The 17,925-nt window shown below is 43.5% G+C and overlaps 1 protein-coding gene across 4 annotated transcripts in view; it reads right to left on the bottom strand.

The window, feature by feature from the left end:
• PRUNE2 (prune homolog 2) overlaps positions 1-17,925 on the bottom strand; it is a 300,796-nt gene that overhangs the window by 112,109 nt on the left and 170,762 nt on the right. For all 4 annotated transcript variants that reach the window (XM_019517431.1, XM_019517428.1, XM_019517429.1 and 1 more), the window contains 2 exons: positions 10,594-17,278; positions 9,364-10,174 (listed from right to left, as the gene is read on the bottom strand). In XM_019517431.1, coding sequence (XP_019372976.1) covers positions 9,364-10,174; positions 10,594-17,278 — 7,496 coding nt within the window. The remainder of the gene's footprint in view (positions 1-9,363; positions 10,175-10,593; positions 17,279-17,925) is intronic.

Below are 17,925 nucleotides of genomic sequence, written 5' to 3'. Positions count from 1 at the left end.
AGGGAATAATAGTTCATCTGCTAAAGAACTGGGTCAGCTGCCAGAGATGACTGGCTAGGCTCAGAGGAAGTTAAAAGCACCCAGGAAGGAAAGTTAGATGGGGAGAGATTGGTGGTTAGGAAGAAGTATAGGGTTTGTGTTTTTCTTAGTTTGGAGAAAAACCTTGAGGTTTGGTTCTGTGTTTGTTCTTTGTACCTGTACTGGCTTTGCTTGGTATAGAGAGATGCTATCTCCATGTATAATAAGCAGACTGGTGTTTATAAGGAAGCTGCCTTTTGAGTCTGCCTAAGGGAGTGTTAGCCTACAGCTGCCTAAAAACTGTTGTGGCTCAGGGTGCTAGTGCCTAGGAGAAGAAACATTCTTCTTGCAGGTGGGCACATAGATGCCTCTTTGGCAGTACCTTGTCATAATAACCCACCTGTGGACAACTACTGATTTGAGGGTTAAGAGATGTTTTTCTGCATTTTGATGGTTTAAACTTTTGTTCACTAAAACAAACCTTTTCAGCTCTAATAGCAGTCTCTGGAGGAACTTCTTGCTGGAGGAGGGATTTTCTGTTGGAGGATATGTTTTGCTTTTCAAAAATGTCACTAAAACCTATATTAAAGGGACCCTAATTAGACATTTACCCCATATCAGTAAATCACAAGTTGCTTTTTGCCAGATTATTTATGTAACAGGTTGAATAAAACTGTTGTAGATCTTGAAAATAATGGCTACCATAAATGTTAGTTAGTTAGTTCTGTTCCATTAGGCAAATATATTTGTGTTTTTACTACAGCTGCAACATAATAGGCTCACTTTTCCATACTTCTCTGGGAATCCACTACATCAGTACTGAGAGCAGAAATATCCATAGCTATGGGAAAGGCAGCTGGTATTAAACTGCAAGAGTCAGAAGTGAAAGAGCTGACCATATAACAGTGTGTCCACAGTAGAAAAGCTGATACCTGTATATTACATTAAGAGTCAGCAGCAGTGCAGGTGCAAGGGGCTGTTCTAGGAAGGGATGTTATCATGGTGCCAAGGAAATTTATTTTGAAAAGTCTGAGCCTTGCCTACTCTAGTACTTATACCATTGCTGTCACTAGGGCACTTCATTCCATTGTTAATAGTTGCTGTAACACAGAGTCCAGACTTTCAGATGCTTGACACTCACAACTGGGACTAAATCTTCAAAAGAAGACTGCACCCAGCATGCAATATAATTTTAAAATTCTGGTTACATTCCTAAATAAAAGTAGGAGACTTCTAAATATTGAGCATTTAAACACATGCTCTGGGAGTAGCGGGTGGGGAGGAGGGCTTTAATCCAAGCATCTCTAAGAGCATCTCATGTATCGGTATCCTCGCACTGAAAAATAGCAGCAGGAACACTTTAACTAAAGTTCATCGAACAAACTTTATTTAAAGCACCCTCACCACCAGTTTTCAGCATGGGAGTGCTAATACACAAGACGCTGGAGACCATTAATTAATTGAGACTAATTACAGTGCATCAGACTAGCCTCGCTGCTTGTCTATAAGCATCCATTGGGTCCCAGATGTCAGGGTGCATGTACATGTGCACTTTACTGTAGCATAGACTAATTAGCTTTGCAATAAAGCATCACAGTCTACACGTGCACCAGTATTAGGCTACAGTAAACTAATGAATTCTGCCATAAAATAGTACTGTTGGGGACGGTACTATCTTACGACAGAGCATTTTGTTACACTTAATTACTCATGTAGACAGCAGGCATAAATTACACCTGGTCAGCCCAGGGAGCTAGACTCCTGCCTGCCGCCTAGCCACAAGCCTCTGCATTTTCAGCACTCTCATTCCCCAGGCAGCCCATCTGTGGCCCAACACCTCCACCTGGAGCACAGGGCTGCCTCCTCCCCCAACCCACCCCCAAGCCTGCTGCCAGCCTGGGCCTGCTCCACCCTGACTCGAAGTACTGGTGTCCCAGCTGCATGTGTAGACATTGTGCCCAGGAGCAGTGTACTCCAGCTCCAGGTGCTCTGGAGTTTATCAGGTTGCATTAATTGCACATGTAGATGCACCCTGTGAGATCAAAATCTCCTCCACGTATTGAGGCACCTCATTAAAACAATGCCCAGATTTTACTGTTCTGTTTCTTCAGAAATTGCTTTGGTTCCACAGTGATGACTTATAAAAAAGAACAAGTTTAAAAGAGATATTTGAAACCATGTTCACTTCCTGCATAGTGATGATAACATCACTGACATGTAGGCATTTGCAAACTAGTAGATGCTGTGCCCATGTAATTAATCAGGGTGACTTACGCAGGGTCAGCACTTGGCAGCTGTTAATTTAAAATGCTTTTAGTGGAACAGAGGGGCTGACAGCTGACTCACACTTCTGAGAGCTAACAAAACCCAGCTACTTTACACCTGTAAATAACACTTCCATTTTCTTCTTCTATTTGCCATTTGTTTTGAATATGGGTGGTCAAGTTTTTTCCAGCTAAGCACTTTTTTATTGGAAAATGCTGATTTGTTGAACCTTTTTTTTGTTGACTCTCTAATGAAACATGGGTCCAGCAGCTGGGCATCTCAGGCTAGGACAATTGTGCCCTGTGCTTTGGAGTTAGAGTCAAAATGAGGTGTTCCCCCCCACTCTGCAGAGTTCCCATTTAGTAGGAAATTTTAAAAATTCTGTTTTTTCATTCCAAAATGTACTTTTTTTGGTCAGGAATTTTGAAATTGTCTGCAGAGCAAGCATTCTGACTGTCAATCAGGTTTGTTTTTCAGTGTGTCAGGGTCAAGCACTGGGACAGACCTTGATTTCCTTTACATTGCTGCTAAATGCCCACCTTCTCTGCAGCCAAACTCCTCCTGAAGATTCTCCTCTTCCTTACCAGCAGCAAATGCTAACCTGTGCCAGTAAAATATGTCACCAATGTACAAAAATAAACAGAAAATCCTCTAAGCTAACATCACCCTTACAGCATTCTTGTGCTGCCAGTCTATTTAAATTATAAACAATTTGAGATAGGTACAATGTCTTTTTCCTTTGTGTTTTGCAGAGCAGCTAACAATGTTAATTCTTGGATAAAATAAAGCCCTGATCCTATACTTATGCATATTTTTAACTTTGGGCCCAGGAATTGCACCATTCAACCCACATGTTTGCACAGCATTGTAGCCCTGCTCCTGCTTCCATATTTACTAGAAATTAAAAATAGCAAGCAAAAATTTCTTGTGACTTGTCCCTTAAAATAATGTAGAACTGCTTATGGGGAAGGTTTCTTTAACAGGTCTGGGAGGAAGAAGTACACAGTAAGTGAACAATTTGGATTCTGAAACTACCGCCATTAATCTTATTCATACCTGAGTGTGAGTAAGCATCTTGTAATATAAGTTGCTTCATATATTACATTCTGTCAGTGCATACAATTATCAGGATACACTACAGCACTAATGCATGCAGTGTTTCTTGAGGGGGGAAAGGCCTGTTGTCAGCATTGCTAGTTGTTAGTGAAAAGTTCAGGAATCCTAAAACAACATGAGTGGTAACAGAAGTTCTGAATGTGATCAGGCTTTTTGTTTCAGATTAAGTCACAATGTGTGTGTATAGAAAGGGGTTATGAACAGACATTCAAAAAAGCGGAGCCTGAATTGATTCAGTCTTTGCAGGTTAGTCTAACCTGCATAGATTGAACCAATTTGCAAGTGAATAGACATTCACTTTTGACTCCGGAAATGTGGGCACACGCCTGCAGTGGCTCAGGCCAGAAGCTGAGGGGAGCTGAAGTGAGCCCTCAGCCCATAGAAAACTAATCTGAGGAGGGAAGGGACATGGCCAGGCCTGGGCAGGCCTGAGTAAGATTGGGGAGGGGTTTAAACCCCCACTTTGGCCTGCAGGTACCCCAGCCAGGGTCTGCATGGAGGGGGAGGGAGGAAGCAGCCCCTGTCAGGGATCCTCAGCCCCTCTACTCACTAGCTGGAGGCAGGAACAGGGGCAGAGCCAGACCTCAGTAGCCCAAGGGGAAGTGGGGGTTTAATCCCCACACTGCATTCGGGGAGGGGATGCAGGCACTGAGGCTCTGCTCATGCACACTGATAGTCTCTACAGCAGCCAAACACCAGTAGCCTGAGGGAAAGACGTGTGCTTCATTCCCCCATTGCAGGCAGCAGCACCCTGGGCAAAGTCCCCCTAAGAAGAGGCCAGCCAGCCACAGGGAGAGGGCTGAGAGGGGGGATATGACCTGGCTGCAGGGGGCAGGGGAGCCAGGGCTAGTTATGGAGCCCAAATCATCACCTCCTGCAGCAGCAGTATGGCTCAGGCTGGGGTGGCCCCAGGGGGCAGGGATCAGCACCATGCAGTTCCGGACTGCAGCCCCATGTGGGGGCCATGGTATGCAGACAGGCTGCAGCTGAAGCACAGGTCCCCATCCCCCTCCCTCTCCCAGTGCAGGCAGTGGCAGAGTGAAGTACCTGTCACCCACCACCTACTCAGGGCAGCCCTGGGTGCTCGGGGGGTTGGGGGGCACTGCTGCTGGCCAGGGATGTAGGAAGAGGCAGGGGCAGGCAATGAACCAATGCAGCCAGGTCCAGTCTGGCCCCGTGGCCCAGAAATGCAGCCCAGTCTAGCCTGGACCTGCAGCCCAGTGATGTAGGCAGTGAATGGCCCGAAGCAGCCCATCCCAAGATCCCGGCACTGTCACGAGCAGGCAGTGGATGACAGGTACCTCACCTCTGCCTGCTGTAATGGTTTGTTCTGCCGCTGCCGCCAGGAGAGGGAGGGGTGGCCTGCTGCAAGCCAGTTGCTCCCTAACTCCCTGGTCTGCAGGGCTGGGCTGGAGCAGGCTGTACTCCCAGGCCATTGGGTCAGGCCAGACCAGGCTGCACAGTTCATTGCCTGCACACATTCCTGGCCCACAGCAGCCTACCTTGAGCACCCAGCACCACCACAAGAAGGCAGCAGGTGACAGGTGCTTCACCTCCACCTGCCACAATAGTTCACTCTGTCTCCACCTCTGCCACTGCTGTCGGGAGAGGGAGTAGGAGTAGGGTGGGGAGCTGCGCTGCAGCTGCAGCCTACCTTAGAACTGTAGCCCCCACATGGGCCTGGGGGTGGGAAGCAATGGGCTCTGACCCCACCCCCTGGGACTGCCCCAGCCCAGGCCATGCTGCTGCAGTGGGAGGCAGTGGTGAGTCAAGCTAAGTAACTAGCCCTGGCTCCCCCCACCCCCTGCAGCCAAGTTACATCCTCCTGCCCCCTCCCCATGGCTGGCTGGCCACTCCTCTGAGGGTCTTGGCACCACTGCTTCCTGCAATGAGGGGATTAACCCCCACCCCTTCCCCTCAGGCTACTGGAGTCTGGACACTATGGCCCTGTCTGCACAGCCCCAGGTGCACAAGCAGAGCCTATCGGTGCTCATGCGACACCCTCCCCTCCACCCCACATTGGAGGGATTAAACACCTGCTTCCCCTCAGGCTACTGGAGTCTGGCTCTGCCCCCACTCCTGCTGCTGGAGCAGCAAGGGGGGTAGGGGTCTGGGAATGCCTGGCAAGGGCTTCTGCCCCCTTGCCAGATAGACCCAGCTGCACTCCAAAGCAGGATTTCCCCACCCATTTCTCAGCCAGCTGGAGCAGTGATAGTGCCCCAGCTAGGGAGGAGCAGGGCAGGGTCAACCCTGGTTGGCTGGAACAGACAGCCTAGCCCAAGGCTTCAGAGAATGCTGGGAAGCTGAAGAACTCTGATTGAACTTAAACCAGGAAGGGGTCTGGGACACAAGTTCCATAAACTAGCTTGACCTCAATCCGTTACGTCTGAAACTGCATTCAACTAAGTTTATCTCAAACTGGTTTTGGCCATTTTGAAATTGGTTTATGTGCACTGAACTCATGTTCTGTTACAAGTTTAAACCGGTTTCTGATCACTTAAACTGGTTTATGTGTAACTTCTGTCCCTAGCCAGCAAGATCTTTCATACGGATGTTTCATATAAACAAAGTACAAGACAATTAAATCTCTATACTGAATTTCTAAAGGAAAATTTCCCTTATGCTTTCCAGATTCCTTTCTTTATAAAGTGAGGACCACAGTTAATCTATAGATCTATTTTTCAATACTGTAGCATGCCAAGCCCACTCTTTCCCAATAGGTTTAAGCCCTACTTTCTGCTGTGTCCTCTGAAGGTGAGCCCTCTTCCCCCTCATACTCACCTCAAGCCCCTTAGGGTATAGCAGGATATAAAATAAAATGCAGTAATTGGCAAAAACATGTTAGTCACCACTAACTCCCTTCTTCCCTAGAGAAAAGTTACCTGGAAGAGAAGAGTCACCAGTAGCACACCCACAGTCGGCTTGAAGGGAGGGAGTGACAATCATTTAGAACAAAAAATATTTGCATAATGCCTCAGGTGCTGGTCTAGTCAGAATGGGAAAGGACACAGGAAGGGAATGCTGCAACTGAATTCATTGAGGTATGAATTCCCACACACATTTTCCCTCCCTGTAAGGATGGTTGTATTTTTAACCCCTGTAGTAGGACCACTTTCCTGTTCTCCACCTAGAAATAAAAAGTATTGGTTGGATTGTGTTTATCTGATATCCTCATCCAAATGCCTTCTCCTAAATAGGACTAGGCAGGATATCCTTCACTCCAAACCCCACAGAGCCTCATGGCAGCACCTTGTAGTCAGGTGGCTCTTGATTCTGTCCTTCCAGCCCCCTGCTGGACTCATAGAAGCACAGAGAATCATACAGAAGTAAGGCTGAAAGGGACCTCCAAAAGTCACCAAGTCCAACACCCTGCTTGAGGCAGGATCACCCCTATCCAACCTATCCTATACAAATCCATTATCTAACCTCAAACAAAACTACACAACCGACCCTAAGAAAACATAAGATATAATACCCTGACCTGCCACAAGTAAAACAGGGGGACCACAGCAGCCAACATCTTCCTGTGGCAAGGGTTGTAAATAAACGCCCTTGAGATCCCAGGTAGAGGGCCATGCTCACCACTACAGAGGAAGCAAAAACCTCCATCAATCCATAGTAATCTGACCATGGCATAAAATTCCCTCGTAACCCCAAATATGGTAATTGGTTTGACCCTGAGCAGTTGGGCAAAAACTTAAACTAGGGAAAGCTCCAGGTTAAAGTCCCAGCAGGAGGATGGACCACAGTCAAAATCCCCAGCATTGGCTGCACCAGCCTCCAATGCCTTTGAAGAAGGTTTATAAAAACACTGACACATGTACTTGTTGTGGGTGGGGTGGGGTGGGGGTGAAATTCCCTCCTGGCCTGTTCAGGAACCTGCAAAGCTCCAAAGCACTGAAAATAACCATAGCAGAATATAGGCATAGCTATACCTAGATTATTCCTTACCATTGGCTATCCAACCTCTTCTTGAATACCTCCAGTGATGGAGAGTCCAAAACAGACCCTTTATCCGTTTCCCATTATGGCTAGGGACAGACATTCAAAAAGCCTGAGCCTGTATTGATTTAATCTTTGAAGTTAGTCTAACCTGCCTAGGCTGAATCAGTTTGTAACTGTACAGATATCCCCCCTGGACTGAAAAAATGCAGGCACACACCTGCAATGGGTCAGGCTAGAAGCTGGGGGGTGCTAGAGCAGCCCTCCCTTCCCTTCGTTCAATGCTGAGCTGACTGGGGGTATGGCCAGGCCCTGGCAGGATGCTCTGGATAGGAAGGGGTCGTTCATTCCCTCCTCCCCCCCTCCCTCCACTGCTGGTCAGCAAGGGAGCCAGCAGGGATTTACACAGCACTTAGTTACACAGCAAGGAGCATTTATCAGCCCATCAGCAAACAAAAGTATCTCTCATTAGTTCAACCTCTTCTTAAACAACTAGTTCCAAGGAAGGAATGGAGGGACATTACCAGCTACCTGTTGATTAGCTCCAAAAAGCCCTAAGTGACACTGTGCCTTTGTCCCATCTCCCACAGCAAGAACGATAGCCAGCATGTGGTATGCTAGCTAATGCTGAGAGGTATCTGTGTAAGACAGAGGGGAAGGGGGGATCCCTGATTCAACAGGGAATGGTGAGGGTAGGAGGGAGGAGGAGAAAGCCAGGCAGATGCCCTGTGCCTGCAACTCTCTACTGGAGCTCCTGCAAGTCTCTGTTGGAGCTGCAGCCAGGGAGCAGAGGGGAGAGGTCAGCCCAGCTCTCTGGAGCTAAGAGCCCTGCCCTGCCCAGCCCAGAGAGCATGCCGGGATGCTGGGGGACTCTGGTTTAACTTAAACCAGCAAGGGGTCTGGGACAGACATTGCATAAACTGGTTTGACCCAGTTAAGTCTGATACTGCATTCAACCAGGTTTATCTCAAACCAGTTTCAGCCATTTTTTCAAATGGGTTTATATGCACTGAACATCTGTTCTGTTACAGGTTTCTGATTACTTATACCAGTTTATGTATAATCTCTGTCCCTAGTCTATAACACAGATGCTTGGCATTCAGCATCTACACAGGGAAAAGGGTATTTCTCCCTTCAATATTATTATATTTTATTATACAATGTTATATATATTATTATATTATATAGTCATAATTGATTCCAAGATGAACATGGGCCACTAATGTGAGGACGTGGTCAGTAAGGGCAACTGCATCTTGCCATGCATCCACAGATGCATCGTGAGGAGGTCCAGGGAGGTGATCCTCCTCCTCTATGCAACATTAGTCAGACTGCAGTTGGAGTAATAAATCTAGTTCTGGGCACCGCACATCAGGAGGAATGTGGACAGCATTGAGAGGGTCCAAAGCAGGGCCACTTGCATGATCAAGGGGCAGCAGGGCAGGCTGTACGAGGGGAGGCTACAGGACCTGAACCTGTTCAGCCTCCACAAGAGAAGGGAGGCATCTGGTGGCCGTCTATAAACTTACCAAGGGGGACCAGTGGGGAAAGGGAGAGACCCTGTTCCCCCGAGCACTACCAGGAGTAACTAGGAATAATGACTGAGAGGAGGTTCAGGCTGGACATCAGGAAGCACTACTTCACAGTCAGGGCAGCTAGGATCTGGAACCAACTTCCAAGGGACCCCTGGGGGTCTTAAAAAGGAGGCTAGATAATCACCTTGCCGGGGTCGTTTGACCCCAGTACTCTTTCCCGCCATGGCAGGGGGTCGACTTGATGATCTGCTCAGGTCCCTTCCAACCCTACCAACTATAAAACGATTATAAAATAATTTTGAATGGATTTATGTTGTGATGCTACTAACCAAAGTGGAGAATATAGGAATACTTCAGTCCTGTAAGGAAAACTAATACGTTTGTGTTTGAATGTTCTGTCAAAGCTTTATAATTCCCAGGTCCTTTAATAGCAAGCCACAGATTCCTGGAAAAATCTCATAAACTGAACATATGGACCTTTCCTTACCCTGATATTTGGCTTGGTTCTCTTTCATGACTGAGAAATTCTGTTTCCACCTCTGTTTCTTGTTCAGTTACCATGTCACTTCTAGGATGTTGTTGTGAACACACTTCCCATTCACCGTCATCACCGACAACCTGCAATAAAAGAGCATCTGTCCCTGTGATACTTGCATTCTTGTTCTCTTTACTCAGACTATCCAAGGAAGAATACTCCTTTTGTTCAAATGATTTTTGAGGATTTTTTTCTTGCTGAACATCAGCTTGTATGTTGTGAATCAACTCCTGGACTGAAACAGTCTCCAGCTCTTTTGCAGAATGTCTGGGCCCCAAGTTCCTTGCCTCTGTCCTGCTGAAAATTTCTTCAGGTGATATATCATTGACTTCATTTGGTCCTAGGACTATCCAGCCACAGCTTTCTGGAGATCTCTTTTCATCACCCAGGTTTGGAGGCATAATAGAAGGACTTTTCTGTGCTAAGTGAAAAGAATCCCATTCAGTCCCCAAAACAGAATGGCCTTCGCTTTCATTTATCATGGAGATTGACTGAAATGTATCCGATGAGTCAGCTGAAAAGGCTTCATGAGACTCTGTTTGTTCAGTAACGTTAGCTTTGTTAAATGTAAAATCACTTTCCTCTGTTTTAGGTATATCCTTCCTTGCAGATGTATTTCCTTCACTAATCATAAGGATGTAATCCATCTGTAATGCAGTCTGATCTACCTTCATATCTTCCTTACTGTTTATATGCATCAGCTCAAGGCTTGCAGTGGAAGTCCTCTGCTTACTGTCTTTATAATGTGGGTCACCAGCAGCTTCTAAAATTAAAAATGAACAAACAAAATGTGTTTTGGTTGCTGCCAATTAGCAAAAATTGTTTTATCAAATGAATCCTGCAAAATAAATCCACTTTCTATTTTTTCTCATAGTTTATATTCCCTGTTAACCTCCTCCTGAATTAACAATAATAAATAATAATAAACATATAACATGGTGGCAATACCTATTAGCCAACTAGCTTGGGATCTCATTGTGCTATGCATTTGTAGTAAATGAATCCCTACCTCAAAAAAGCTGAGAGAGAATACAGGTCTTTCCAAATCAAAGTGCTGGACTTCAGGAAGACCCATGCCTTTCAAAACTGATACAAGTTCAGTTTTACTGTTTGGTAGCTATAGCATATCACGTACACTTTGTCTCATGAACTTGCTTCACTAGCAAGTGCGTAAGTTCTTACCATGGGCCGATCCTAGGGCTCCATCTGGTGGTGAATCAGTATTACTTGTTTCCGCTTCATGTTCTAATCTTGTCAAAATCTCAGCTGAATTGAGCATTGCTTCAGAATCTAACGATAAAGATCTTGATGCACGATACTCCTTGGGACAATCTGCAAGTGTGCCAAATAGCTGATCATTAGTATTGCTGCCTTTGGTCTCTAAAAAGCTTATTTCTTCTTTTTGAGGAGTATGTGAAGATAATGGCATTTCCACTACACCACTGTCAAGAAACTGCTGTGTTAATACAATCTTACCCGTTGTGCTCTCTCTGCTGCCAGTGACTCCTGTATCAAATGGTACACTAGGTGGAGAAGTGTATGTGATTTGTGCCTGTTCATTAAGCAATTCTTTAAATAAAGGAGCCTGGCTTTCAAGTAAGATTTCAGATCCTTTTACTACATTATCAGCCTGCTGACTGAATGAGCCACATGTAAAACCTTCACTATCAACCTCTTGTGAGTCTTTTAAGGATAGCATTTGTTTATCGGCTGTATGCCTTTCCATTGCTGCCATCTGTTTGCTTTCTAACAGTGATGCTTGGCTCACTTCTTCTACAGTCCTGAATGGATTGTTAGTGACTGGTGAATTATCAGTATTCACTTCTATACCAGTCTCAGTCCTATCACATATATCTGATATTTCTAATTTATCATTAGTCACTGCTGTGTGATCAATAGCTGAAATGTATCCAGTTTCAGCTACAGCACTCATATCTTTTATGCTTTCTTCAGAGCTTCCAGGAGAAGATAAGGGGGTGGCAATTAAATCATTTTGAGAACTAACAATATTGGCTGAAGCTGAGTCTTGATGGTTTGCAGAAGTGCTACCTTCATACCACACGTCTTCAAGAGTTAAAGGAGCCATGCTCAAATCTTCAGCAGAGGAACTTGCTGAACCCATTTGTACAACAGCTGGTTTATTTTCTAAGTCAGATTCTTTTAAGATATTTTCCCTGCCAAATTCCAAAGGTTCATGAGCTTCAGAAGATAATAGTTGATAGGACTCATCACCATTTGTCCCATCATTATTTTCGGGGTTGCCTTGTTCAGGATATGTTGCTACTTCGGGTGTTTCTAATAGCGGTTTAAAACCAAACCCTGCTTCTTGGCTTATATTTGACACTGCAAGAAGCGAGTGACTCACTTCATCTCCAGCTCCAGCTGAAGCACAAGAAGATGGTGCAGATGTATGCTTGACTTCATGTTCTTGGCACACATCAGGACTGTTTGACGTCTGTGAGCTACTGTCTTGGTCACAGTGACTTAATATATCAGGATTTTCACCACTTGCTTTCAAAGTGAAAAGATGTTCAGCATCAGTCCATAAATCAGGATCTATTGAGAATGAACGATTAATCTCCTGGGCATTGCTGTGTAAAATATCTGGGATAAATGTAGTTTGGGGAATTTCAGCTGGTTCATTTCTGTCTGGGTTTAATTTTGCTGTCAATTTAAAGGATGAATCATATGCAATGACAGCATTTTCTGGGGAGCTACACAGTTTTAATGTTTCAGTTGCATCTGATTGTTCTTGAACAAAAACATTTACTTTGTCCTCTCCAGTTGAAGTACTGGGTATCATATCCACATAATCTCTTGCTGAGTTTGCCTGAGCCAATATGTTTGGTATGTCCAGTTGACACTCTTCTACAACAGGACTTTTAGTATGGTCATGATCTTGCTGCACTATAGCAAATGGCTGCTCTTTTAAATCCTTTTCTTCTTTACAAAGTATGAATGGATCATACACTTTAAACAGCAGAGGGTCTTGATCCATTTGACTATTGTGAATATTCATGGAGTGCACCCGGTCTTCCTGTTGTTGTTCTTCACAGTACAGAAGGGGTGAATGATTTCCATCGCTACCTGTGTCAGTTCGATGCGTATCTTTTAATTCTTCACTTTGTATATGTGATCCCCATGCATCCAGTTTAGTGTTTAACTGATTAATTTCTAAGCCATTATCTGAATTAAAATATTGGCCTTCCACGGTCTCAACTGCTTGCATTTCTGAATTCCACCATCCGAAATTATCATCTGGAAATCCAGATGTTTCCACTCTGGATTTTTGTTCTATTTTAGAATCAGTTTCCAATGATATTCTCAATGTATCTGAATCCTTGGAAGAGCACTCTTCCTTATGATGTGCTGCAGGAGTTGGTGACATATCACCACTCAGCTGGCATGAATTCCAGACACCTGAACTGTCTGGATTGCCACTGTCTGCATTTCCTTGAACGTCTCTCTGAATTGTTTCCTTACGTTCTAAGCCTTCAGAAGACTCGGGTATACTGTGATCAGACATGGGTGAGTGAGTAATATCATTTTCCTTTGTTACAGTCCATGCTTTGATGTTTTCAGAACTGTTATCCAAAATAGCCATTTCCTCCTCTTTTTCTAATTTAGTTTCATCCTCTGAACTGTTTTCATCTATTTCAGGACTTGTTGCATCAGACTGTGCATAATAAGGCCCATGTAGTTCAAGAACTTTATGTCCATTTGCTCCCTGGTTGGAATCTGCTTCTATCTCTGCCTCAAGAGCATCTGATTTCTCTGAATCCTCATTTACTTCAGGACTTGACAAGGAAGATACTGTATCGTCATCTACATGTGCATTCCAGAAATCTAAATGTATTGGAACTTTGCGATCAGTGCTTGTTTCAGACTCTTCTTGACTTTTAGTCTCAAACATCTTTTTTTCAGGAATCTTTATTTCAGGAGTCTCTTCTAATTTCTCATTATGTGTAATGTTCCAGGTCTCTTTATTTTCTCTATGATTATTGGTAGCTGGGATGACCCCCCAGACATTCACAGAGGCATCACTTATATCAGGGCTTGTTGTATTTGAATAGGTGTAATCATTTGTTGAACCACTCCATACATTCTCCTCTTCACAATAACTTTTGATTTTTAGATCTCTGGATAGGCTACTCCAGGTGTTTGCCACATCAAGAACCTCACTTGTCTCAGGAGTTGCTCCAGGGGACTGTACATCTTCATGCATGTGTGAATTCCAAACACTTAAAGTTTGGGGGAAATTATGAAGAGATGTGACATCCACATCTTCCTTGTCTAGAAGTTTACTCTCCATTTCTAAACTTTCAGAAGCTTCATTTCTCTCAGAATCTATTCCATGTAAAAATGAATTATCCCTCATAGGCATATTTGTAATACCATGAACTTCAGCATATCCAGAAGAGGGATTCTCTTGCAATTTAATCTTCAGAGTTTCATTCACAAAAGATTTTTCAGTATCAGACCCTAACTCGAGACTATTTTCAGAAGAACCTAATTCAAACTTACAAATGTCTAAATTGTTAGGGACCTCATCAGATAAACTCTCGTGAGCTTCTCTTAACACCTCTGATGCTTTATTTATCAAATGACTTGGTGCAGCAGAGTGAGAGCTACTCTTCACAGTGGCATTCCAGATATCCAGATTGTCAAGCACTGTTGGAGAATGCATTTCTTGATTAGCCTCCCCTCTATCAGAGCTTTCAGAGGCACTTCCCATTTCTGGACTTGTTGCGTCCTCTACCTCTATACCTTCCTTATCAGTATTTTTAAGAAGTAACTGGGGTATTATACTATGGTTGTACATTTGTGGATTATGTACATCTAAATCCCCAGAATGTCCTTCTGTCTCAACAATTATTGAAGAAGACTCTGCGTTGCTCTGTAATGATCTAATCCTCTCTTCCTGATTGACAAAACTAGTCTGATTAGAAAGTGGCATTTCTATTTCTGATTTCTCTATTTCCAGAGCTTCAAAACTGCCACGGTTTCTTATTTTTTCTGGTGAGCTAGGAATTTCAGATTTTGACTTGCTTTCCTCTGAATCTGTACCAGAGGGCGGTTTGAATGGTATTAAGGGGGATGCATCACTATCTTGCACAGTCCAAATGTTCCTAATGGTTAACTGTCCACTTGCCTCATTCATTCTTGTATTTTCATCTTCTTGCTGCTGAGAGGTACCACAATTTTCCCATCCTGCCTGATGGCTCTGTTGAATTGGTACACTCCACAGATTCAACTGCTGCACTGAAAGCTGAGTACTCTGCTCTGAATCCTTATGAATACTTTCTTGGGTTTGATCTTTATGTGAAATCTCACTTTCTGAGTTACTTGTTGCCAAGTCCAAATGTTTACCCCTGTCTGAACTTGTAGATAACTCAATGTCCTCTTCAGGGCCCCTGCTCCCTATTTCTTCTTTTTCAGCTGCAGTCTCTCTGGCATTCAATTCATTATGTGGCTGAGGTAAGTGATTCTTTGTTTGATTAAATACAAGTGGCACTCTAGGGTCTTCAGCATTAAAATGTTTATTTTCACCAACTTCCTCATCTGCTGAAAAATGTTGAGTAAGCATTTGTTCTGAATTAAGTAAAAGTTTATCAGTGTTTGGTAGAATTTCAGAATTTTCTGCTTTCCACTGGCTGCCATTATTCAGAGGTGAATCCCACAAGTCCACATTTCCAGGGTTTGCATAAGGTATATTTCTAGTACATGCTTGCGGTAATGATGCCTTATCTGTTTCCTCAAAAAAACTAGATTCATCTGCATTTGAGCTAATTGCTTGATCAAAAATTGTTTCTTCATAAAAATGCCTTTCTTCACCTTCCTTCTCATCCTCTATAAATGTAGGTGAAACATATGAGTCAGATGTTGAATAATTGGTGTCTAATGGAGAAACAACCAACTCTTCACCCCCATTTGATGAACTAAGGTCTGAGCATTTATATGACAAAAAAGAGCCTTCCCAGGGAACCAGAGCTTCCAGAGCTTCTTTCTTCATGTTTTTATCATACAGCTCCAATGCATCCATCTTTTCAAATTGTTTTGGTCTCAGTTTAGTGTCACTTAAAACATTTTGATTTTCTATGCTTAGTTCAGGATTGTCCTGCACACCATCCATATTAGAACTTGTATTTTCAGATATTCTGAATTCTTCCACTAAATAGCCTCTCCCATTATTCCAGGCTTCTGGTGATAGTTGATTGTTTGGGTTTTCAGACTCATTGTCTGCAGTGATTTCTGAAGTATCCGATAAACTAGTTTGGGACATGACCCACGCATCAGGATTCCTTGTTGAAGTTTGTTCAGTATCCAGTTTGGGCACGTTCCATGCATTTTCCAAGGGCTCTGTGGCATCATGATCAATCTTTGTCCAAACATCATAAGATTCTGCATCAAGTTGCCCATTTTCACCTACAGTACTGTACCATGGATCTGGTGTTGGTTCATTGGACTTCCACAAATCAGTGAAGTCCTCCATTTGTTGCTTAGACTCCTCTATAGACTCACTTTGCAAACAACTATGTTCAGTAGTTTTCTTCTGGAGTTCTAGGCTCTGTTTGTCCTGGACTGGGTTAAACTGGTTTTCCCACAGACCTACTCTTGAATATTCCATCTGCCTTGATTGTTTCTGGAAGAATACAGAATCTGAGGCTCTTCTGTCAAAATGTTCCCGTAGTAATGGACTCATTTTACGATCTTTCCATGAATCAGGACTCTGAAATACAGATTCCTGCTCACTTGAACTCCATGCATCAGCATTTTTGGTATCTAAATCAAAGCCATCCCACCAACTTCCATACCTAACACGAGATGGAGAATAGTTTGCACCATCTATTTCATTAATTTTCTTAATTACATCTTGTGGGAAAAACAGGGGTGGTCCATTATCTAAAGGTGATGTTTCTACAAGACTGTTCATAGGAGTTGGTGGAATTCTTGTTTCAACAACTTTCAATAACTCTGGCGAAGATGAATCACCTTCCACTAAATCAATCAAACTTGAACTTTTTTCAGACATATCTCCAAGATTTTCTTGCCTATGGTTAAATTCACCATCAAACTCTACTAAATTGTCATCTTCATTAGTTTTCATTAGTAAATCAGTTGAATAATTAACCATGTCATTTTCTAATAGATTTGTCTCATCAAGTTCTTTCTGAACAGTAGGTGGTTGTCCTTCTGATGAATCACTGTTGAGGAAGAAGTCATCTGCTGGGGAATAATCAACAGAACGAGAAGATGACTCAGATCGAACTGTAACCATGGGTGCTAGATCAAAACTGAAAAGATCAAAGTTATCACTGCTGTTTCTTGACTGAGCTGTTTGTTCTTCTGCTATGGCCCCTTCAGGAATGGGGCTGTAAGAATCAAAACCAGGAAGGAGACTGTGATGAGATGCAGCACCTTCTGCAACTGGACTATCATCACTGAGAAAAACTGAGCTCTCCTTGGAAGACCGACTGCTTCTAATGGTAGCTAACCCACTATCTGGACTCACAAGGTCTATATTAACATCAGCCTGGGCTTGGATAGATCCATTGAGGTCTTGGGGATTTTCTATAAAATTGACAGAACTGGGCTGTGGTTCTATGTCTGAACCATACAACTCCATAATACCAGAAGAACCTTGTGAAAGTGGTGCACTCCCAGCAACAGCTTCAGTAGATGAAGTTCTGCTGTTGGATACCATTTCTGGTTGTCTCCTATTGATAACTTCCTTAATTAATAAAAATATTTGATCACAAGTGACTGAAGAATTTTCTTGCTGATAAATGAGGATTTGGTCACATCCACATTCCAAAAGATCCAGCTCCAAACAAGGATTCTGACATTCTTCTAACTCACAGCAAATCTGTGGAAAAATAAAATGTTACAGGAAGCTGTTGCAAGCACAGATGAAAACAAGTAAAACAGAAAAATAATAAATTGCTTATCTATTCTTTTTGATTGATTTCTCAATTATCTTGTACCTATCCTTTTAAGGAGCCCCAAACACATTAACTGGTAAATTCAAAGCCATTACATAATATTTATGTACCTTTTTTTATTTGATCCCTGTTGGGTTTTTTTATGTTTTATTCATCATTACTAAAACAAATTCAAAAGATGGTTGTTAACTATTCTAGGAAAGCTGACTAATATCTCAAAGGTGGAAAGGAAAGTTAATTCTTTGAAAAGGTTTTAATACATGCAAGTCAGGGCCATCCCTAGGGGGGTGAATCGGGGCAACCACCCCAGGCCCCACACTTTGAGGGGCACCATGGAGCCAGGTGGAGTGGTGCAGCAAGTCTGTGTTGCTGCCAGCTTCATGTCTGGCTGCTTGCCACCCTGCCGCCAGTTTCCTTGCGTCCAGGGGTGGGGCCCTGCACACACTGATTTGCCCCGGGTCCTGCACCCTGCTTGGATCGTCTCTGCATGCAGTCTACATATTTTACATAATAATTTTGGCCCCTGTCTTGCAATCAGGTGCATATACTTGAATCCTTGCACTTCTACTGC

The sequence above is a fragment of the Gavialis gangeticus genome, unplaced genomic scaffold, assembly GCF_001723915.1.
Source record: "Gavialis gangeticus isolate Ggan-Ray unplaced genomic scaffold, GavGan_comp1, whole genome shotgun sequence".
NCBI lineage: Eukaryota > Metazoa > Chordata > Crocodylia > Gavialidae > Gavialis > Gavialis gangeticus.
Note: the sequence above shows the minus strand (reverse complement) of the source record. Positions and strands in the feature narration are given on the sequence as shown.